The sequence below is a fragment of the Heptranchias perlo genome, chromosome 14, assembly GCF_035084215.1.
Source record: "Heptranchias perlo isolate sHepPer1 chromosome 14, sHepPer1.hap1, whole genome shotgun sequence".
In the NCBI taxonomy this organism is placed as follows: domain Eukaryota; kingdom Metazoa; phylum Chordata; class Chondrichthyes; order Hexanchiformes; family Hexanchidae; genus Heptranchias; species Heptranchias perlo.
In genome coordinates, this window is record NC_090338.1 from 36,397,052 (window position 1) to 36,422,510 (window position 25,459).

The following is a 25,459-nucleotide window of genomic DNA, read 5'->3' on the forward strand; positions in this document are numbered from 1 at the left end:
CACACGTATCCAGCGTGACGTGCGCCGGATGCCATCTTGGTAGCCGAGTTAGCGCAGGCGCAGATAACGAACGCTGGAATCAGGTAAAGTAGGGAGAAAATGGCTTCAATCAGTGTGCAACGCTGATTTAAAGTGATAAGTTTCTAAATGGTGTCTAACGCTCAACTCAATGCACACTCTTAACCCCGACGTGTCTGAACGTGTCTTAGAGTGCCTGGAGGACCCCCACCGGGCTATTTAAAGGGACCATGCAGGATTTACAGGCTGGATTATTGCTTCTGGCTGCCGAGACATTTGTAACTGTTTTTGAATTTAATGTAACTAGATTTGAATACTAGATACTAGGACGAGGGGACATGGCCAAACATTTAGAGCCAGGACGTGCAGGAGTGAAGTTAGGAAATGCTTCTGCACGCAAAGGGTGGGAGACATTTGGAACGCTCTTCTGCAGATAGCAGTTGATGCTAGCTCACTTGTGAATGTTAAATCTGAGATTGATAGATTTCTGTGAACCGAGGGTATTAAGGGGCTAAGGCAGGTATATGGAGTTAGGTCACAGGTCCACCATGATCTCATTGAATGGTGGAACAGGCTCGAGGGGCTAAATGCCACTGCCACTTGCTGCCTCCTGATATGCGTCACCTTTTCCTGCAAGAAAGCAGGACGTGTGTCTGGGTGATGTGCCTGTCATGGTTGACTAGCTGCCTGTGTGTGTGGCCTGTGAGTTGTGGGTGGGCGGCTTCAACAGTGGTAATGTTTAAGGGTGAGAGGAAGCAGCTAGTTGGAAGAGTTGAGTACTGATGGAAAGAGTTTGTTGGTATGTGGGGGATGGGGTGTAGTGCGTGGTGCAGTTGGTAGGAGACGACACTTGACAGTTGACCTCACTCATCTTGACCTTGACCACTCACATCAAAGCATTGAACTTCTTCCTGCATTGCATCCATGTTCATGATGCTGTGCGCCTGGCATTGACTTTGTCTCCCGCTGCTTCCCAATGCCTTTTGGATATATGTCTGGAGGACCTCTTGTCCCCCTCCCCACTCTGCGGATATAGGATGTCCCTCCCTCTGTCCACCTTTTGCACCAAGATCTCTAGTGCATCAGCAGAGAACCTTGGTGCACGCACTCTCGCAGGCTTGGTACCAACTCAGATCGGCAGATTTGGTGAGGTCTGGCATGCAGATTGGAGGATGTGGGATTTAGTAGTGCGCAACCTTTATTCAATGTTTTAACTTAACTCATCAGTATTTAAATATAGGGATGGGACCTGCATCTGTGTTTTACTTGTGCGATGTCTGATCTCCATTCAGACTCCATGCAAACAGCAGACTGTTATTTTCAGCAAATAACAGGTACCAGCTACCTTCAAGAGATTTCTAAGAAACATCCTCCCTTTAAGAGATTGAGCTCCCCCTGGTGGTGGAAAGTGCGAATTGCATTGATTCCACGTGCAAGGTCGGAATGGAATGCTGATTGCAGGTGGTGAGTCCTTGGACCAGCTGAAACTCGCATCCAGCCTGTGCAGGGGTCATTGCGCATCACGCAACCTACACCCAAAAATGGCCCTTATCCAATTTGCCCCCCCCTTCGTCTCTTGCAGTTCAGAAGACTGTTTCCCCTTGACCCCAGTTCACAAGACACTGTATCCCTCCTACAATTCACAAAACACTCTTCCCAGTTCACAAGACACTCTTTCCTACCTCTCTCGAAGTTCGCAAGACACTGCCCCTCCCTAGTTCACAAAACATTTCCCTCCTCCCTAGTACTCAAGACACTTCCCTCCAGAGTTCATAAAACACTCTATCCTTACTTTTCAGAAGACACTTCACTCCCTGCCCTGGTTCTGGAGACACTTTGAACCATTCCTCCAATTCATAGACACTCTTTTTTCCTTCCTTAGCCCAAAGAGACACTCTTTACCACTCCCACAGTTCATATAGGCACTTTTTTCTCTTACCTCTCTAATTTAAATTCTTTTTCCGTCTTGCATACTTGCCAAACTACAAAACTAGGAAAAGCTGATAGCTTCAGAAAAGCTGACAGCCCCAAAAAAGCTGACAACTCAAAAAACAATGAAAAACTGAAAAAAAACAGCCCTGAATAAAGACCAAGCCCCTGCCTCAAGCTGACTAAGTTAGATTCGATTTTATTTATTTAATTGGACTTCAGGATTTTTATTAGTGTTTTGAAATCACATGCCACAATTTAGCTTGCTTTTCTGTGCAAACTGAAAACAAATGACCTCACATATGACATATGAAAAGGAACAGTGGAGCATGAACTTATGACTTCAGCTGCAGCAATATCCAACATTCCATCACTTGTATTAAATACTGGGGGAGGAAAAAAACATAAGTGTACAAAAGTGCAGTATTTGCAGTGGCGGATGTCAACATTTTTGAAGAGATGTGTGATGATGTTAAAAGAAAATTGGGGGGGGGGGGTTAAGGGTTAATGCCCCCCAAGGAAATTTTGACTGTTGACACTGTTACATTTTCCAATATTTTGAAGCATACAAAATGTTCAGCATCAATGAGAGTGAGAGACCCAGAAAAGGCTCGGGGGACACAAAGGAAAGGGAAACTCGGAGTGAGTTCAGCAACACCAAAGAGTGTCACCGGATACCGTTTGGTATGCCCTCATGTCCCTGGAGTTTGAGCAATTACTAACACTTTTTTGTCTCAGTTTATACTTAGTTATGAAGCTGTAGATTTTAAAAAACTTTTCAACAGCAAAGGAAAATTCTCTACAAATAAGAGCAATATACCATAAAAACTAAAGGCAGCTAATATTAACCTCAATTACATTTCTGTTAAGCAACAGAAATCTATTGCTGGGAAACAGATTGTGTTACAGGTTCAGTGATAAAACATTTGATTTTCACATTGTTCTTTATTTACTCAAACTGATGTTTTTTTCTATTTAAGTTTGTTCTTCCTGTAGCAGATAAGAAAGTAATGCAGGCTTCTTTTGAACACTTATGTATCAGAAAATACCTACTGGCTTTCCATCCAATCCAAGAGGGCCCTAGAATCCAAAACCAAAACAAAAATTTAGCATCATGGGATCATTAAATTACTAGAAAGATATCAGCATGGCTATGTACATAAGGCACTAGGAATCTGATGTATAAAAATAGATTTGTAAATGATGAATGCATCATTTCAATTGTGTACTTTAATAAGTATTACAATGAAATTAAGTATTATAACATGGCCTGAAAAACACCTTCATGAATTGCAGTTATAAAAAATATATTTTGTACACCCATTCACTGCAGCGTTATTTAAAATGCAACACTTCCATGGAAAGTTATTGTTGACATCTGTGAAGAACAACGTAACAATAACATCAGTTACAGACAGTAACTGAATTATCCTTTAAAGGTTTTACTAACAGAATTTTAGAATGAACAAATACAAATGAAATAATTAACAAAGTAAGCTGTTCTACATCATTTAAACAACCACAAATGCACTATAAAATGATTAAACATTTTGGCATAGGCCTCCCTCTTCCGATTTTTCAGTGGATCTGGGGTGGGCCAAGGGGGAAAGAAATTCAGGGATATGCTCTGCTGCACCCTGCCATTTTCCAGTGGCCGGTTCCCATTGGGAGAACTGCACCTTTCCATATGCGGGTGGGCACATGGTAAATATATGCATGTGCCAAGTTTCCCACCATTTTAATCTTCAAACATAGGATGCAGGGGTCGTCTGCTAAGCACCAATATTAAGTGTTCAGAGATGACTAGAGGGGGATACAGGGCAAAAATTGAAGAGGGGCCTCTGCAAGTGTTCTCAGAGTGCAGCCATGCCACATGTCCCATCAGTGCAATGAAAACTTTTAGGAAAAAACATTTTGAATAGGCAGTTCATCAGCCAGTTCTTTCTCCCCCCTGCAGCAGGCTCTCAACTTGCTTGTTCAGCAGTATGGTAAGGACATCAGTTTTTCCTCGCTGGGATTCCTGCACTAAAACTTTTCTGCAAACTATAATTTCAGAATTATCTTCCATTCATACTCCTCATATCACACTGACAGTTCCCTTTGGAGTTCCACCAACAGGAGGCTTGTGCTTTTTCCTTCTCTAATTACTGAATCAGGTTACAACTGAAAAATAGCTTTACAAATATTATATATAGGCTGGAATACTGCTCTCTTCTGTGTGATAAAAATCTATGAAAAACTTGCAAAGCCTTTTAGACATTTGAACATAAATACTGAAAACTCTCAATCACTACATGGATTGTAATTCTGTGGTACTTGTAATTGTAACAGTATGTATATATACACACACATGTTTTTTTAAACATGCAATTACCGTGGAAGAGTTTTTATAGAGCTATAACACTTGGAAAATATGCGAAGGTCTTTGTCAAAACATTTTTTCCATTAATTTTTCTCTGCCAATTTTCTACTCTCCTGAAGGCACTTGCTCGTCGATGGGTAGCATCCACAAACACTGACTGCGCTCTGGTAGCTCACTCAAGCGGCCATTATTCATGGCTAAGTCTTGATACGAGTGTTTGCAGGGTATTTGACCTCAGGGGCATTACAGCGGAATCCAATCCTGTCCCACCTGATATCCACAAGCGCACTTCCAGCAGGGATAATTGGATAACAATCAGGAACAGGAAACTTTGCCAGTTTTTCCTTTGTAACCCTGGTCCCTGCAAGCAATTATATGAAATGAGCTAATTCAGCACAAATCAGAAATTGAACCTGGGACCTTCCTGGTCTGCAAGGCTCAGCGACTCACTGGATAAACTCACTGGCCAGTCAGGAGAATCAGAAAAAGTCCTTTAACTGGAAAAACTACACCTGACTTTAATTTCTTTGTGTCAACTATGTAGCTTATGCATTATTGAACCTGCAGGCATACTGCAATAAAAGTTAAATTGGCTTCTAATTACTGGAATAAAGGCAGATAGTGAGAAATTAGGAATTGAAGGCTCATTTCTAGTATAAATAAATAACTGACCTTAAAATTAATATAAAGATCTCACATCTTGCCTAGACCATAATTAAAGTCAAGTTTTTATGGTTACAGCAATACCACAGGAATCATTTAGGGAGTACCACCACCCACAATTCTAACAAGTAGCTACAATGAAACAACTATTTCAAATCTTAACCTCCCCGCCACCCCCCCCACCCCCAATCCAGTGGGAATGGTGTGGTAGCAGGGGGGTTAAGATGGCAGGGGGGAGGGGTTAGCACAGCATTCCTGCCCCCACTATCATAACTCACCTGAAATCAGACACGGGTAGGCCGCCCGCCCCAGAGGTGGTGAGGTGACGGAGGGACCCTAACTTAAATGGCAAAGTCACGTCCTGTTGACAGCAATTTAATTGCAGGCTGACTAAGGGATGCATAATCTCTGACTCGCCAGGGAAAGCTGAAGGCAGCATCCTGGCTACAGGAGGCCCAGGCAAGTGTTTTAAAATTTTTTTTGAAGGTTTATTGTGGGCCAGGAGGAGCAGGAGTACTCCTTCTGGCTCCACAAGGATGCCTTGGGCCTCCCTTGTCCCGGCTTCCTCCACCCCTCCCCAATCACAAACCTCACCGATCCACCCCTTTCCTCACAGTGTAGACTTCAAGATGAGTTGTTTCACATCTTTAAAATAATGAAAGGATTAGACTCAGTCTAAGTGGGTAGACTATTTGAGCTAGATAGATTAGGGAGCACCAGGGATACAGGTATAAGTTAGAAAAGCATAGCAGTAGGTTAGATACTACGAGGAATTTATTTTCCTAGAGACCTCTGGAGTAAGTTGTTGGCATGAGGAGTGAGTGCGGATTCACTGCAAGCATTCATAAGGATGGACGAATTCCTGAGAGTGGCCAATATATCTGCATACAGAAGGTAGGTGGGTCATCAGGGGTTGTGCCACCCAGTTACTGTGGTCTCTCGGTGCTTGCTTAATTGCCTTCAGGGGTCAGAAGGGAATTTCTCAGATATTTTTCCCAAATTGGCCTAAGGCTTTTTTTTGCCTCTCGCAGGAGATTGCTTAGCTGTGTAGGGGAAGGGGAGGGGGGTGGTGGGGGTTGGTGGGTAGAAGTTACATAATGCCAGGATAGGACAAGCTTGATGGACCAGCTGGTGTTTCCCTATCCCTTTATGTTTGTCTGTCTGTCTCTCACTCTCATGTCAGTAATTAGAACAAAATACAGGAGATAATCAAGTGATAATTAGATGCTTTGCTTGCTTTCAAAATTAGATTTAAAAATATCCAAATAAAAAGTAGTGGAACTTGAATTAGTGAGGCTAACAGCCAGAGAGAAAGCAATGGAGAGAGTGTTTCAGTCAATTTCAGGTGGAGGACTTGCTGGGTCAGTTTTAAGCACCACAGAGACACGCAGGGCAACGATAGTTGATGGGCCAAACAAATCTAAGGATTTCACAGTCCAAGGAGCCTTGGACAGTAAAAACCAAGGGGATTGGAGGAGGTATCGTTGGCCAACCACGTCTGAGGGATCAAGGAAAGGCAAACAGAAAGCTCAACTCTCTTCTCACAGAGAAAGTTTAAAAAGGCATCATATCCTGGGAGAGCATGTTCTATCACATAGGGGAACACGGGTGTTTGGGAATCAGATCTGCATCATTGATGGGAAGAGGAATGGAGGGCACTGGTAGGACAGTAGATTATTAGAACCAGTTAGTTAATGGTACAGTTCTCTTTGGTAATAAAATAAAATGTTAAAATAATCTGAAGTAATATGATTTACTATATTTAGAAAAGTTTTAAAACTCATGGATTGTCTATATTTGAGAAATTTGAGAAGCAATGTTTGTTATTAGCCATAACGTAACATACATTTTGTTGCTGTTCAGTGCCAGCTTCCTTCCCTGGAGAAATAATAAAATGAATCATATTTTGAAATGCATGAAAATAGCCCAATATCCATAAGGGAGCCTTGAGTATGAACTGTAGCAAACGGTTGGAACGAAACATGTATCTTCCAGCCAATGCATTATATGAAATTATATCTTCCTGTTATATTTGTCAAATTTACCCTATAAAATTTCCACCAGCATTTTTTTGAAGGCCCACATGAAGCATGATTAAACTAAGATTGCCCAAACAGTGAAGTTATAACCAGCATTGAATTTAAAGTTTTGCTACAGTGGAGTATTTGTAACTCCAAGTAAAAATATTTATACTTCTTTAAAATCATCTTAAAGCTGCTAGCTTTTAAGCAAATCATAAAATTAATCAATGTTAACCAATACCACAGTAAGTAGATTTAGAACTAATCCTTAAAATGATGGCTGAAAGCTTCTAGTAACAGCAAGTTGTAATTTCACCTCTGCACTGTGGATTTAAAACAAATTCTGGTATTTGTATCTATGCCATTAACCATTTTGGAAGTCATGAGAGTGTTTCTGGGTGTCAATAATTTTGCTGACAGCTCACTGACATTCAGAAAAAGCAATCCTCTGTGTATAAAAATAATGATTTGACCTGGATAAGTTCCCAGTTTCTGATTTGGGCTCAAAACATGGCAATGTTCCCCCTGAAGTCAGAAGTGAAAACCACCCACAAAATGATTGCCAGTTCATTGGAGCCCTGCCCATGTGCCTTTGCTCAGGGCAGACTCAAGAAAAAATTAGATTCAGTGGTTCTGAAACTTTTTCAGGTTGAGCTGCATTGAAAAATTCTTGTTCTATCATTCCCTTTGAACTGAGGATACTGAACATAATCTTTCTTCCTTCATTTCTGTTTCTCTTCCTCCTCCATTTCTGCTTTTCATTCCTTTTTGTTTTTCCTTTCTTTTCTGTTTCACTCTTCTTCACATTGTCTCTCTCCTCCCTCATTTCTGCATGAGGCTCAGGCCTCACTGACTCAGAATTAGAGCTGCGCATATTGCAGCGTGCCCCAATTGTTAGATCTTTCTCCTCACCATTCAGCTCGAAAAACTTTTGCACTGCAAATTGCTGGACATGCGAGCAACGGGGTACTTGGGACCTTGGTGAACAACGGAACCAACAGTGTATCTCCTTAACAAATGAGATTTAAAAGTTAAAGAACAAACAGAGGAACAACCAAGAAGAAAACAGGGTGAATTGGAGTCATTTTAGATACAGAAAGAGAAACAAGAGAGGGAAAGAAAGATTGGATTAAGAGAGAAAAAACAGACAGAAAGGAAAAGTATGAAAAAAAATTTAAATTTTAAATACCTCTAGGAACAATTTACTCCATGCAGGAATGAGACTCCACAGTTTCAACTGTTCCCTTTTTTGGGCCAGAGAGGTTGAGTGGCATTGCAGGAACATAAATCTCGTCATTAAAAGGGTCCTTACGTCATTAAGTACTAGCCCTAGCTTTCTGTGGCAAGTTTAATTCATTTTAACAGCGCAAATGCAGCAATTTCTTTAAACGCACGGGGAGGTTGATGGAGAATTCGCATTTATGTGAGGCTAATGCGGAGCGGCACAAATCATCCAGCAATTTGCGGTGATTCGCAACTCACGGCGTATCTCTTCCTCGCCACAAATTGCTGGGTTATTTACACATGTGTGCATTAAACTCGCCGTTATTTTTACATCAAATTCTGGGTCATTAACATTTGAAGGATGGGCTGACCTTCCGATTACCTGCAGAATCAGGCAGCATGTGCACCTGCCGTGCCCAATTTCTGGTGTGATTCCCAAGGCCTACTTAAAGTGAGGTTGCAACCCTTGCTTGAATTTCTTACTAAACAACTATGGAAGACTTGTTGGCTGCAGAAGTGAGTTGAAGGACTGTTCCCCACTTTTGTGAAGCCTCCTTGGAGATCCTAGTGGAGGAAATGAGGGCCAGGAGGGAGGTGCTCTTCCCCAGCACCCACAGGAGCATCCCCACAGCCAATGTCAAGCAGGCCTGGACAGAGGAGGCTGAGAAGGTCAGTGCCAGCAGCATCATCCCCTGGACCTGGATTCAATGTAGAAAGAGGTTTAATGACCTTCACCTCTCCATCTCTCTTATCAGCACCTTATTTTTCTCCTCTCACCCCCTCCCCTACCACGCTCAACTATTACCTTCCCTCTATCACATCCTTCCACAAACAATCTTCACAGCACACTTTTGCTCATTGGAAACCCACTTGCTTCTTCCTTTCCTCTCTTCACACCACACACTAGCACCATTCTCTTCTCACATCCTACCACTTGCACAATCACCAACTACTCCCACCACTCCTTCCTCACCTCACATCACACACACTTCCCTTTACATTCATCACCACCCATCCTCAATCCATTTTGCTTCTTTTACATCTCTCAACACATCCACTATATGAACAATCACCACCCCTCTCCACTCACCTTCTCAACACACACTCACTAACTCTCATCCTCTCTTTCTGCAAGACAAGATCACGCATAATGACAGGGAGAGGAACAAGATGGGTGGAGGGGTCCCCAACATCATCGACCTCTCACAGGCAAAGCAAGAAGCCCTGGCCATCACTTGCCAAGGCAGGATGATGAGCATCGTGGAAGAAGAGCCTGGTGGCTTACCCAAGCAGTCTATTTGCATATAACTTGTATTCCTTCATTTAACTCAGCACAGATGCAGAAAGCTTTACAAATGCAACTTGTCTTCTCAAAATTGTGACCTCCTCATGTACAGCTTCTATCTTCCATCCCAACTCTTCTCCCTTTTCTCTTAATTATAGGTCCTTCTCAACATCAAGAAGCTCGTGCAGTCGAACAGACCTCAAGAGGACAATCCTCCTAAGAATGCAGCGTCAGGCGCTCCACCCCTCCCAGGATACCAGCTTAGACATTGACACTCCGCTTGGGATAGTGAGCTAGAGAGGTCTGCATGTAGTCAAACATGTAGCACTAGTTTTCAGCAGCAGGTAGTTCTGGCAGGGACAGCCCAGGAGAGACCTTGCTGGAGGGTGAGGCCCTCTCCGAGCTCTGCTGAGGAGGGCAAAGAAGAGGGCTTTGTGGGTCTACTGGCATCATAGATGTACGAGGAATTGGAAGCCGTGCCAAGGATGTTCACCACTATGGCTGAGTGTGGAGGAGTCCGCACCCAGCCTCTGTGGTGTCATCTTGTACGGCATCGCCACTCTGAGGTCTATCTTGGATGGTGTGGTCACCTCCAAGGGATGCTGCAGCTGGGCCCTCATAGCAGGAGTTCATGCTAGCACACTTTCACAGCCTCCTCCTGCACTACTCCTCAGATAGACCCAAGAAGGTGACTCTTGGCCTGTAGACCATGTGCTGGGTACCGCCACCTTCTTGCAATCCTCTTCACCTGTTGTCTTCTGAGAGGCCCAGGCGCTGGTGGTGGTGGTTGCTAAGGCTGCTGCTAATTCTCTTCCAAGTCTCGCTGCTCCATCCAGAACAAAAACAACAATGGTACCCATAAAAAGTATAGAAAGCTTACTAAGGGTTGTAAGGCAAAAAAGGTGTAGTAGTAGCAATCTGGAAACTCTTCTGACAAATGAAACAGCAAAATAACCTGTGATCCAGTGAGGCCATTACTGGGTAGACAGATTTAATTAATTAGTTGTAGCCATAGTATAGCTTTTGAATGTAGAAATGGCCTACATATGTTAGCTGGATGTCAGGCTCAGTCTGTTATAAACACACCATATAATTTGGTAACCACTGCAAGTACATGCAACATGGTATTTCTTCCTATCATCCTTTCAGAGGAGGATTAGGATGACATGGAAGTTAGGGAACAACCTGATTGTGACCTACCACAATCTCCAGTGCCTAGCTGTGAAACACTGAGAAGTCTGGTTGGTACCAGGACAGACAAAAATGGACCTGTCGTATCAACTTTGCACCCATGTAAGATGATGAAAGATCACAGAATAGAATCATACAGCACAGAAGGAGGCCATTCAGCCCATCATGCCTGTGCCGGCTCTTTGAAAGAGTTATCCAATTAGTCCCACTCCCTTGCACTTTCCCCATAGCCCTGGAAATATTTCCTTTTCAAGTATACATCCAATTCCTTTTTGAAAGTTACTATGGAATCGGTTTCCACCACCCTTTCAAGCAGTGCATTCGTAACAACTCACTGCATAAAAAAAAATTCTCCTCATCTCCCCTCTGGTTCTTTTGCCAATTATCTTAAATCGGTTTCCTTCAGTTACTGACCATCCTGCCAGTGGAAACAGTTTCTACTTATTTACTCTATTAGCAGCAGGATGTCAAATTTTAAAGTACAAAAAGAATATATAAAAAAAAAGGCCATCAATTTCATGCTGAGGGAAATTACAGGTTAATTGCTCCTGGGAGGGAGGTTTGCAGATTGACTTGGAAATTTACAAGCACCTGACAATCTGCAAATTTTCCGCATCACCAATAATTATCCTGTAACAACCATGCTCCAGACCCCTGAGTACTCAGGAACAACACCATGGAAGATCAGGTGGTATTTATAACTATTTCAGGAAAAAACAAAATTGCCTTAGGATAATTTGCTCATCACCTAAAGTTGAATCTGACAGAAGCTGGGCAGAAAGGGAGTTAAAATCCAATGATAACGTGGGGAGCAGTGTATCAGGCATCCACCTTTGTATTATCTACGTCAATATGTTCCAAACAAGGATAGATGCCTACGTATATATATAAGATAAATTCAACTACTTATCATCCAGTAACCTTTATAGACAGGGCATGCTATTTCAGCGCATGTGTGCTCTGGAATGGTAGGATATGTGTTCGTGCCCACAATTCTCAATTTGATTAATTGCTCACCTCAGTCACATCATTGCGGCAAAATGTCATGAGGAGACTAGGCGCTTCCCTACAAGGCGAGGGAAGGGGAATTGAAGGATACAGCATGGAACTCTTATATTAGGAGTGAAATTGGCAATTGCTGGTGGCAAGTTGCCTGCCTACCTTCTTGGCTGAGAAATGATGTATAGCCCTGGGATATATCAGGAGAAGGGAAAAATAAAATGAGATACAAAAGTGGGCCAAAAGATAAAAAGTAACTTACACATGTTGGTGATATACTTTCCAGCTGTGTTATTATAGATTTGTGGCAGCCAAGAAAACAGTTCTTCTCATCTTGGGATTATCTTATTAAGGTTTGTGTTTCTTTATTGATTTCAACTGACTTTGATATAAAAGCAGGGAAAATATCATTAAGTGAGAAAGCTTAACAAATACCCTACAATGAGGGTAATTTTTATTCTGGTTTTCACAGAATTTCATACTTTTTATTTCATGTTTAATATGCTAATGCCATAGTAAGCAAAAAAAATTATTCCCAAAAGGTAAGAATCCCACCTGATAGGATGTAGAAAAATTAATCCTATTTAAAAGTTCAGTGAAAAGTAGTTCTGTTAATTGCTTTGAGCTATTTGCTACTGTGAAACAGTTCAGCTTATAATATTACACCATGGAGTCTCTTTCTTCCAGAGCAGTCTGGGTAATAGTCCCAAAATATGTCATGAGTCCATGTTTTGCTTTCCAATTTTGACAACATTTATTCTTAAAGCAAAATATTACAACAAACAAGATTGTTGTATATAGCTTTCAAGAAATTTAAAAAGTGGATAGTCATTTTTTACATCAAACTAAGCCTGCTGTTTAAGATTTCTGCCTTTAGGCACATTTCCCCTGTTATCCGCTGTTAATGTTTAATTATAGGCAGGCTGCCTAGAATTCTGAAGCATCTCAGGGCCAATTTCTGTGGCAAGCCAAACCAAATTCTGCAGAATCAGAATGTAGATTCTGCGGCAGGTCTATCCAATTTCTGTGTGTTCTAAGTATATTTAAACATTCATTTTCTAATTTAGGGAGCATTTACACTGCAGTTACAGATATGAGAACGGTCGCTGCAATTCAAGTTGTGGCCATTGTTTGGCTCCTGCCTAGCTGTAACTTTAACTGTCCTGTTTAGGAGCAAGCTCTGCACGTGCCTAAATATATGCATACATACAGCTATCTCCCAAAAGTTAGAAATTTAAAGGGGGAATTTTAATTCCAGCAGAAGCTGGGCAGAAAAGGAGTTAAAATCTAAGCTGTGGACTTACCACTTGTGTCCTGCCCCACAGCCATTTTAACGCTGCTTTTTTCTTGGGGTATGAGGCACCTGCCTGATTTAGGTGGAAGCCTCATCAATACATGTAAATCGGGGTCCTATGATGTCATTAGGACGTCAATGCAATTTTAAAGGCTTACGAAGCAACACAGCCGCAGTGGATGCTCCACTCAGTAAAACTGGGCAGACGTCCTGTTAAGTAAGTTTAAACTGGGCCACCTGGTGTTCGCAGGCCACAAGCCGGCAAGCTGCCTCATCGCTCCCATTTTGGGCGGGCAGCTGGCCAGTGGAATGTTAATGAGGCCTGGTCATTAGAAGGACCAGGCCTCCTGCTATAGGTCCCAGGCAGGCGGCCAGTGTGTCCCACTAGATTTTCGCCTTGGAGTTAAAATTTCCCTTTGAATGTCTAGAGAATTCTTGCTCCCTAAATATCTAAATTGAGGTTGTGTAGTTTTCCAAAGGGTTGATGAGGTCCAACAGGTCCCTGAGCACTTTGCAAACCAGGTTTGACACCGCACTGGATTTATACTCCATGCGGTGTCAAACCTAAGTGGTGTGAGACTATCCCCCTCCAAAGAATCTCACTCTACTTCACTCCAGAATCAGATTGAGCCTTGGCTCTAGATTTACACTGCTAGTGCAGCACTGCTTCACAATGATAATAAATTTGCAATGTAAATGCATCCTTAAGCAGCAAAAAAGTATATTCCATATCAATATGGGTGTAACTTTGAATCCACATTTAAGTACAGGAAATTTCCTGACCGTTTCCTCTGACCTGGTAATGTTTGCATGATTGACAGCTAAATGTATTCTAAAATGGCTGATGAATACAAGGCACGTGTTTTGAAACTCTACAGTCTTTTCTAATTTGTCACTGACTGAACTTAATAACAATAAAGTCTCATAAAATCAGCTTGAAAGTCCCTTGCATAGCAACAAAATATTCAAAATAAATTAGATTAAAAATGTTATACTATTAAACCATTTAACAATCAAACCACAAAAAAAAACCTAACCTGCAATTAAAAAAAGCAGCAGCAACAACACATTGTTCTTACAGAAGCAGAAACAGGCAGTCCTTCAAAGCCATGGAACCGTGCCTTGAGGACATTGGTACATTCTAATAAAATGGAGGGAACTTTATATCCAGGAAATGGATATTCTTGTAGTTTCTCACCAGTCTTTATTAAAATTCGCAGCAAGACACCTGATTAGTTGACGAGTGTCACATGGTATTCTCCATCCTCAAAGAAAAGCAGTTGTCTTCAGGACGGTGGCTATTTGCAGCCATTCTTTTACTGCATATGTTTTTCTTTAATTGTAAAAGGTGGAGGGACATCTCTGAGATGGGGAGGCTATTCTGCAGCTATAGGTAAATACTCTGACAGATTCCACAGCTGTAAAATCACAGCACAGTAGAAGCATTGGTTATAGGTAATTTGGAACTTTCCTCTTATCTTTGCTAATTGAGTGTTTCAGACAATTGCCATATTTATGTACAAATAAAATGGTTCCAGGTGACCTATTAATTTGATGCTCAAGCCTTCTCTTGTTTGTAAGATAATGGGACAGGATTGTACTGCTAACCAAGTCATTTGGCAAATATCTTCCACATGGAACAATTTTGCTGGTGCACACTGTGCTAGCCAATAACAAAGTGCCATTTGAAGCAAAATAAGCATTTACAGTTTCATATGAAGGCACTGTGGTAAAATAAGCTAATTTTTGATATATAGGATGTACATTGTAAATATAGGATATACATAGGAGCAGAGTCTGGGGAGAAAAAAAACAGGAATAAGCACCCTGCTGCCAGTACGATAATGCCAAATGAATAAGTTTCACAATGTTTTTGTACTTATTTAATAATTAGGTTAACTTTCACACTTAAATAAAAAACAAATTAACAACTAAAATAAAGGGAGTTCAGTTGCTGCATACTGCCGTCATATAAATTTAGAAAACAGTAATTACATCTCCCACAGTAACTTGTTGCTGACATTCTCAGTCAATGAGAAAGATCTTCATTTCTGGTTTTAATAGGTGCTGCTAGGAAGACCATAAGAGGGAAGACCAACACGGTCTGCCAGCATCCTTGGCGATGGATGGGTATATGGAGATAGAGAGAAGCATCCTTTCATAGAAACCCACTGTTCTCCCATAACAGCATCCAACTGCGTCATGAATGATTCCAGAGTTTTTGCCTGTACTAGCCTTTCTGCAAAACCATTCCAGTTATTTTTCACTCTTTGCATGAAGAAATGCTTCTTGACATCAGTCATGAATTTGCTTTTTATTAGAATGTACCAATGTGTGCTTTAACTTTAAATAGTGCTCTAGATGTCATCTCTCATTTGCCTCCTTTCAAGCCTGAATTTTTGTAACTGCTCCTAGTTACTCAGTCTTATGACACTTGGGTCAATCTCATTGCCCTTTTCTACACCACTTGCAGATTTGGATATTTCCCCTGTGCCTTGGTGACCATAAGTGAATGCAGTAGTCACGGTGTGCCTGACTGGAGTACCAGAATGCTTCAGCATGGCACATTCAGAATTATACTCCAATGAGCTGGCAATATAGTTCACCATTCTATTTATTTTATTGATTGCTGCTCTTCATTGACAGGACTCAGAAGCTGGGATATTCCACTGTGGCTGTAATGCTGCCAGAAATGGAGTAGAGTTGGAACTTCCACCTGCCCACAAAGTTGTTGTGGGCATTAGCGGATTTCTGAGGTCAGCTAGTTTAAGTAATTTTGGGCACTATCCAAGTGGGAAACCCACTCTCACACCAGACGGGGAAGGTGTGAACTGGCATGCTGCTGCAGGATTTAAAATCTGCAGCAGCTTAAAGGGCCAAGTGTTGCTCAGAAAACCTTTGTCTCAGTTAAGAGGAACAGTGCAGAAGAATGTCAGGCAGGCCAGCCCTCAAATAATGAAGCAGTCCGAGCCCGCATGCAGCAAGACCTGGACAATGTCCAGGCTTGGGCTCATAAGTGGCAAGTAACATTCGCGCCAGACAAGTGCCAGGCAATGACCATCTCCAACAAGAGAGAGTCTAACCACCTCCCCTTGACATTCAACGGCATTACCATCGCTGAATCTCCCACCATCAACGTCCTGGCGGTCACCATTGACCAGAAACTTAACTGGACCAGCCATATAAATACTGTGGCTACAAGAGCAGGTCAGAGGCTGGGTTTTCTGTGGCAAGTGACTCACCTCCTGACTCCCCAAAGCCTTTCCACCATTTAGAAGGCACATGTCAGGAGTGTGATGGAATACTCTCCACTTGCCTGGATGAGTGCAGCTCCAACAACACTCAAGAAGCTCGACACCATCCAAGATGAAGCAGCCCGCTTGATTGGCACCCCATCTACCACCCTAAACATTCATTCCCTTCACCACCGGCAAACAGTGGCTGCAATGTGTACCATCCACAGGATGCAATGCAGCAACTCACCAAGGCTTCTTCGACAGCACCTCCCAAACCCGTGACCTCTACCACCTAGAAGGACAAGAGCAGCAGGTACATGAGAACAACACCACCTGCACGTTCCCCTCCAAGTCACACACCATCCCGACTTGGAAATATATCGCCGTTCCTTCATCGTCGCTGGGTCAAGATCCTGGAACTCCCTTCCTAACAGCACTGTGGGAGAACCTTCACGACACGGACTGCAGCGGTTCAAGAAGGCGGCTCACCACCACCTTCTCAAGGGCAATTAGGGATGGGCAATAAATGCCGGCCTCGCCAGTGACGCCCACATCCCATGAACAAATAAAAAAAAGCCTCTGGATGGTGGTCCTAATTTTTCAGATATAGCAACTGAAGTGTTTCTACAAAAGTTATGGCTAAGGAGGGACAGTGTTTGGGATGCATGGGAAGAGGCCAGCTAAAGGAAGAACTCAGGCTAAGTGGAGGGAGCTGGTTTTGGCTACTAGTGCTACCCCCATGAACCCCCCACCCCGCACAGCTACACCTTCCAAGAATGCACTGTCCTAAGCAAATTAAGCATTTACAATCAGCTTCCTCTCACTGAGATCAAGGGCTTCAACACATTCCCATTAATGGACACGAGTGGCACCACTGCCCTTTACAATACAATCTTATGCCACTAAGTGTTTCTTCCTTCCATGTCTTACGTGCGTTCTCCCCCTCTCAACATCCAAAGCCTCACGTGGTAGGTCAAAGTTTGGTTCAGAGACCTATTCTCCTTATGCTCCGCTTACTTACTCTTCGGCTGGAGGGCATCTTTTGACAACCTCAGGCTAATTACACAGTCTGCATTGTTCAGGAAAAGCACTAAGGAGAGATTGGTCACAGGTAATGGCCTCCATATGAAGAGGAAGCCCGGACTACTGGGGAGGCCAACAGAGGAGGCTGTTGGAAATGGAAAAAGTGGTAGGACAGGTGCCAGCTGCAGGCTTGTTTTAGCATCCGTCAGCCCTTGCAACTCAAACTACAGGACAACACATTATTTGTTTGCTAAACACACATTATGAACCCTCAGTTACTCTTTAGATTGCAAGTCTCAAGAAAACTTGGCTTCTGTGAAACACATTCTAACTTTTCTTCTTCTCCTTATATAGGTAAAACTGAGAAAATGAGGGCAATCTCGTGCTGTGGGCCTACAAACTAGATAGATACTACCCAAATTCATTTTAAATAGGACTCTTGCAATCAATAAATAGAGCCTGAGCTGAATTTGATCCCAGTCCCACAGGTAAAAGGCTAGTGTCGAAGGCATTGTGTCACACTGTCTCACAGATTACTGTCTATTTAAAAAAATGTTTTACCTGGGAGGGGAGAGAATGACCGCAACATCTGCACTATGTCATGTAGGAATTCCACTGCATTCCTGTGGTATACTGGTGCATCAAGGTAAAAATATACCAGAAATAGTTTAAAATGAGGTTGTAAGTACAACAGCTGTGGATAAGAACACTGCCTAGTGTGATATGGAGCCATACATACTAGGAAGGCCACAGGTTTGATCACTGTTCTGTACTGAATCAGTCAGGATGGCAGTGTGAGCACCATAATTGACCTGATGCCTTGGGGTTAGGGTAGCAAAAAAATCTCCCAAAGTTCTTGCTCTTGATTGCTATCCAGTGACATGTGTGTGTGTGCGTGTATGTATCTATACATATGTTGGGCGAGAACAGAATCTAGTTTGGTTGTGCTGTTTCCTAAGGTTGCATAAGAGGCCTGGCAGATGGGACTTGGAAATGCCAGAACAGGAGACAGTCCAATTTGTTGTGGGGGCCTGGGGTAGAAAGAACTCCAGTCAGTCCCAAACATGGGGCTCTATTTTCGTACCCATGATCGGGTGCGTTCGTGGCGGGGGGGCTGCGAAAATCCGGGATTCCCGGGGCGGGTCCGGAGCCCGGCTCCAACCCGCCCCATTTCCGGGTTCCCCAGTGACGCGCTCACATGCACACGCAGCCCCCGCATGTGGGACTTCCGCCGGCAATTAAAGCCGGCGGGGTGCCACTTAAAGTACTTGAACAGGTACTTCAGGTTGTTTACAGACCTGATTGACCTGATATTTTAGGAGGGATTGGATTTTGCAATTAACTGAGACTGTTTCCCGTACTGGGGGAAACACTCCCAGTTGAAATGGACGTGTTGCAGCCACCAGCCTGTGGCAGCTGCAAAGGTCCATTTGACAGGTGGAGGGGGAGACCCTCACTCATTGCAGGAGGCCACTCTGTCACTTGGGACAAAGTTTGGCCTCCACCACCCTCCTCCTAACAATCAAATGCATAAACTTGCACACTTACCCCGGTGTCCAGACATATTTACCTACCTTGCGGACCCCTCAAACTTCCGGATGGGGGCCGCCGTTGCTGCAGTCATGACCTCCTCGGAGGGCGAACAGCATCACCAGCCTCACCGGCCACACCGTCCACCTCTGACACGTGGAGCTCCACATCACAGTGCTGTGACACATCCACCTGCACAGCAGGAGGGAGGGCAACCGCAGAGAGATGCGTCGCAGAGGGCACTACCCTCGCAATAGGGTCTACAGACCGAGGCTCAGCTTCCTAGACTTCTCTGAGCAGCAGTGCACACGGAGGCTCAGAGTCACTCGACATGTAGTCGTGGATATCTGCAGCCACCTTCATGCCGAGCTGCTCCTGGCTGGCCCGAGCACCATCTTCTTACCTGTCGCTGTCAAAGTCACCACTGCCCTCAACAACTTCTCCTCCGCATCCTTCCAGGGTGCCACCGGGGACATCGCCGGCGTCTCTCAGTCGTCTGCACAAAAGAGCCCTGCAAAGACACCTAGACCCACTCTGCAGTGACACAATGGGTGGCATCAAGTGTGCGTGTTCATGGTGAACCCCGTGAAAGGGACCTATTCCACAAGCCAGTCAAGAATGGGCAAGACGTGGCAGTAGTGGTGATAATAATATTTATTGTGCATGTGAAATAAAACAAAAGAAATGAAAACATGACAAATCGTCAGACACCCTTGTGCATTCCCTTTGTGCTCACAAAACCTTCGCCTTGCGTTTCCGGGAAACCCTACGTGTTGCTACCCCTGTGGCTTCAGCAGAGGTAGTGGCAGGTTGCTCTTGTCCATGCCCTGACCGATGAGATGCTTTGCACGGACGCCGTCTGGGTTTCGGTGCCCATGAGGGCCCCTCCAAAGACTGCTCCACCTGCACCTGTGCAGGGGCAGACTCGGCCACCTGGAGAGGGGGCAGCATTGCGGGTACTGGTTGAGAGGGGGGCAACGGGTGAGACGAGGGAGCGCTTTGATTGCCGTCCCCACTTCCATGTCCCCTTTTATCATCATCCCTCTCGTGGCCCAGGCCCACATCACTCCTTCCACCCTGCTGGACGGCAGTTTGGAGGACTTGTGTGAGGCCTTGGAAGGCCACCTGTAAAGTATCTGTCAGCCTGTTCAAGGCGGCAGGATGTTGCTCACCTTGAATCCGAACGGCCGTTGTCAGGCCCTGAATGGACTCATTGTTGAGCCGTGCTTGACGCTCGAGGGAGGCTAGCCTTTCCTCCACCGCAGACATTCCCACACCTACCCGCGACACTATCTCAGAGATGCCTTCACGTCCCTGCGACACTATCTCGGAGATACAATCCTGTACCTGTGCCACCATTCCCCTCATGCAGGAGTTGGACTCCTCCTTCCTCTGTGCGATTGTGGAGAGTGCGCATGGCACCTGTTCCAGCACCTCGACAATGTGCTGCTGCCCCTCGATGACTCTCCTTTTCATGGCTGGCCCCCAGGGTTCAGCATTTGAGTCCAGCTGAGCAGAGTCTGGAGAAGACGCGGACTCTCCACGGCTGCCCCTGCCACCAGGGTCTGCTCGTGCTCACATGTGCGTGGTGACTCACCATGTGCAAGCCCAATAAAGTGAGGACGGGGACCCACCGAGGTGTGTGTATCTGCGCTGGTGGATGGCTGGCTCAGATGTGACGATGGACCCTCAGAGACCGGCAGGTCCTCTGAGGAATCGCCCTCCATGGTCACGGCGGTCGCAGATGGGCCTGCAAGAGAACAGAAAGCAATATTAAACATGTGGACAGATGTTGGGGTGCTGCAGATGCCAAGTGATGCTAAGATCATTCGCTATCATGAGTGCCGAGTGTTAGCTTTCTGTCACCGGCCGCTTGTGCAATCCCAGCCTCGGCATCCGTCACGGACTGGCACTCCAGCGTGCGGCTGATGTCCAATGCCTGCTGCTCCGCATCCGTTAGGACCACCTGGTGTGGCGGGCCCCCTCCGGTCTGTGCCCTCTCCCTGGCATTCTGGCATCTCTTCTCCTATCAAGGCAAAACACAGAGGCGTGATTGAGTGATGGTTGCATGGTGAGCCGCTGCATGCATTGGTGTGGGTGGGGTTGAGCATGAGGGAGATGCATGGGAGGGTGCGTGTGCAACATAGCCATGATATTGTATGAGGATTGGGTTGCGTGGTAGTGTTCGAATGGGGACAGGGGCAGTCAGTACGTGCAGGCAAGGTGAGGATGATAGTTGAGTGGATGTGAGGAGTGATGCGAGAGCGTTGTGGTGGCAGTGCAGAAGGAGTTGTGTGGTGGTGGAGGTGATGTGGAAGACGGAGTGTGGGAGAATGCGTAAGTATACTCACTTTGCCTAACCTGGTTAGATCATTAAATCTTTTCCGGCACTAGACCCAGGTTCGTGCCACATTGCCGCTGCTGCTGGCCTCCTCGGCCACCTCCAGCCATGCCTTCTTCGTGGTGGAGGGAGGGCACTTCCTCCCATCAGACGGGAAAAATATTTCCCTCCTCCTCCTTACCCCATCCAGCAGCAGCTGGAGTGAGGAGTCTGAAAATCTTGGGGCAGCCTTCCCTCTGGCGTGCTCCATGGTGCAGCATTGGTTGTTTGCTGCAGGAGGAGCATTGGTGGACTGCCCCTTTAAATAGAGCTCCTCCAGCTGACAGATTTTATTGCGCATGCGCAGTCCGCCCGCCGCGCAGCTTACCAGCGGGAAACCCGAAAGCAAAGGTAAGTGGCTCCAATTATCCTGTAATTGCGTGCGGAGCACACTGATTTCACCGGGAGGATTACTCACGCGCCCAGTTGACCCGCCGCTGAGAACCCGCCGCCCTGCTAATATCGAGTCCCTGATCCCAAACATCACAAGGTATTGTTGAGTAATACACTTCCCCCAAGTTTCCTCGATCTTTTTGGTTGTTACTGTGATCTGCCGGCTGATTCATTTGCACTAGGGTTCATTTCTAGAGGGATAGAAATGAAAAGCCAAGAAGTTATGTTAAACTTGTATAGACCCTTAGTTAGAACACACTTGGAGTACTGTGCACAGTTATGGTCTACATATTATAGAAAGGACATAGAGGCATCGGAAAGGGTACAAAAAAGATTGTACCCTTTCCAGTTGTGCTGTAGACATTTATTTCCTGGATTACCCGTTTATTGCACTCTGGGTAAATTAGACCCAAATATATCGAAACTACAGGACAGAAACAGGCCATTCGGCCCAACTGGTCTATGCCAGCGTTTATGCTCCTCACGAGCCTCCTCCCTTCTGAATTCATCTAACCCTATCAGGATACCCTTCCATTTCTTTGTCCCTCATGTGCTTATCTAGCTTCCCTTTAAATTCATTTATGCTATTTGCCTCAACTACTCCTTGTGGTACTGTGTTCCACATTCTTACCACTCTTTGGGTGAAAAAGTTTCTCCTGAATTCCCTATTGGATTTATTAGTGACTATTTTATATTTACGACCTCTAGATTTGGACTCCCCACAAGTGGAAATGTTTTTTCTACGTCTACCCTATCAAACCCTATTATTATCTTAAAGTCCTCCATCAGATCACCCCTCAGCCTTCTGTTTTCTAGAGAAAAGAGCCCCAGCCTGTTCAGCATTTCCTGATAAGGATATCTTCTCAGTTCTGGCATCATCCTTGTGAATCTTTTTTGTACCCTCTCCAGTGCCTCTATATCCTTTCTATAATATGGAGACCAGAACTGTGCACAGTACTCCAAGTGTGTTCTAACCAAGGGTCTATACAAGTTTAACATAACTTCTTTGCTTTTCATTTCTATCCCTCTAGAAATGAACTCTAGTGCTTCATTTGCCCTTTTTATTGCTTTATCAATCTGTGTCGCCAGTTTTGGTATGAGGCACAGCAGCTGCCTTTGTCACCCGATGAAGGTGGAAGTGAGGTGTTTGTGAGCTTTGAAGAGTCTATAAACTTCACTTACTGATTTCTGCTGTTTGGAAACATTTTTCAACCTTTTTTTTTGTTTTTGTTCCCCAATGAGGCCTGTACTTGATTTTCACTGCTTGCTATGAGGTAGACTATCCAGAGGTTTTTGGAACCCCGAGCTCCACCCATCCCTCCCTCCACAGTCAGAACAACAGCAGGCTTGTCTCCTGGGTATTCCACTCTACGTCATTATTATTATTATGGAGGAAGAGCAGCACAGATTGGAGGGAAGGAGAATCAGGCAGAAGAATGCAGCCCAATAAATATTATCCCCCACAAAGAATTTACAGGCAGTTCCGGAGTCCTACGAGGACCTATCTGAGGAGCATGCCGTCAAATAGGTTCACTTCTCAAATGCTGCGATTGGGCATCTGTGATTGATTGGTCACAGGCCATGCTCATTTACCAGAACTGCCCTCTCCGTGGCAATGAAAGTCACTATTCCCCTTGATTTTAACAGTCAGTTATGGGAAAATCCTGCAATATAAGCCAGGGAGAAGCAAGGGTATGCATGTGTCAGTTCATTGATATCCTGTACAGCAGAGCAGCCCATTTCATAAGCTTTGACTTAGTCAGGCAGCAGAGAGAAAGGGTCACATAGTTCTTATGAGGTTGCTGGCTTCCCCAAGGTACGGAGTGCCATCGATGGCACTCATATTGCATTGAAGGCATCCACAGAACCTATGCCTCACCTATGTGAACAGAAAGGGATTCCATTCTAAGATCGTTTGTGACACCACTCAGAAGACCCTTCATGTAAACACTGGTATGTAGGAAGCTGCCATGATGCCTTCAACCTCTGGCATTTGGCGCTCCCTGATCTCTTCAAGGAAGAAAATCATATCAATGGTTGGCTACTGGGCAACAAAGCTGACACCCTGCTACAATGGCTCATGACCCCACTCTGAATACGTCAAATACAAGAAGAGGTGCGCTATAATGAGTCACATGCAACTACCTGGTTCGTAACTGAGAGGACCACTGGAGTACTGAAAGCACACGTTCAATACCAGAATAGGTCGGGTGGAGTTCTGCAGTATGAGCCAGATAGGATTTCCATAATTATCATTGCTTGGTGTGCCCTTTATATCTTTGCCATCAAGGAAGTGCTGCGGTTTGACATGGCTGAAGAGGAGGTGTTGGCACCAGAAGATGCTGAACTGCAGGGACCAGAACATGTGGAGGACATCCACTCAGCATCCTCGCTGACTGCTGCAAGGGGCAGATACACTCTGAAGTCTTCACTACAAGATTCAGTCTACCTGGACACCTGAGGTGCGGTGTCTAGAACTGAATGCAGTAGATGGGGTCTAACTAGATCTCTGTACAGCTGTAACATAACTTCCACCCCTTTGTATTCCAGCCCTCGAGATAAAGGCTAACATTCCATCAGCCTTTTAAATTATTCTTTGTACCTGTTCACTAGCTTTTAGTGATTTCTGTACTTGGTCCCTTAGATCTCTCTGCTCATCCACAGTTCCTAGTTTCTCGCCTTTTAGAAAATACTCTGATCTATCTTTCTTAGGTCCAAAGTGGATGACCTCATACTTTCCCACATTGAACTCCATCTGCCACAATTTTGACCACTCACTTAATCTGTCAACATCCCTTTGCAACTTTCTGCTCCCATCTACTATTTACTGTGCCACCTAACTTTCTGTCGTCAGCAAACTTGGATATACGGTTTTCTATTCCTTCATCCAAGTTATTTATAAATAAGGCCGCAGTACAGATCCCTGGGGATCACCACTAGTCACATCCTACCAATTTCAGTACATACCTATTGTCCCTACTTTCTGTCTCCTATCTCCTAGCCAGTTCTCTATCCAAGCCAATAGATTGCCTCCAATTCCATGTGCTCTCATTTTTGTTAACAGTCTCTTCTGTGAAACCTTATCAAATGCCTTCTGGAAGTCAATACGAATAACATCCATAGACATCCCGTATCTACCATGTTAGTTACCCCCTCATCCTTTACTGTGAAGATTGAAAGTTGTGAAAGTGTTGCTTTAAGACAGTGAGAGTGTGCTGGTTCCCAGGCTGGGCAAAGAGGAAAAGTGAAAGGTGTGCATCGTGTTATCGTGCCTGCCCTGTTGAGGATGTGGAACTTCTTGTGGCACTGTTCTGCAGTCCCCGGGTGAGGCTGTTGGCAGTAGGTGCCTGTGCCACCTCCGTCCAGGCGTCATGACCGATAATTCTGGTTGACTTGACCCACAACTCAAAATATGTTTGACCTGCCTTCAATCAAGGGAATTCCAGGCCAATATCTTTGGCGCTATAAATATCATGCATTCCTACAACGTTCATCGTTCAGCTATTAAAAGATTCACACTTCACAAGAACATAGTAATGATGACAATCTTTTTAACAGTATATTTTGTGATGACTAAGATTGGACTGCAAAGGAACCAGTTACAAAAAACCTATTTATTTTTACGACTAAACTGTTACATTCATTGAATTTCTTCCAATTCATTTGTTTATTGTGACCTAATTTATCCCATTTCACCCCATGCTGAAAAATCAAACTCTGGCAAGTAGAAATGAGTTTGAACTAGTTCCAGTTCAAACAAGCAGAAGTCCTGAACTCAAAAACCATCGGTCACATCTGGTAAGCAAAACAGTTGACTGCACAATTAATTTTAACTAGTAGAACTTAGGTCAAGACCAGTTCATTTTAGATAAATAATTGGTATGAGGTGGTATAAACTGATAAGAACATAA

General features: G+C 44.4%; 1 protein-coding gene across 1 annotated transcript in view; it reads right to left on the bottom strand.

The window, feature by feature from the left end:
• Positions 1-25,459, bottom strand: part of LOC137332206 (collagen alpha-1(XXIII) chain-like) — a 236,989-nt gene that overhangs the window by 105,753 nt on the left and 105,777 nt on the right. The window contains exon 6 of the mRNA XM_067995902.1: positions 3,001-3,027. Within this exon, the coding sequence (XP_067852003.1) occupies positions 3,001-3,027 (27 nt within the window). The remainder of the gene's footprint in view (positions 1-3,000; positions 3,028-25,459) is intronic.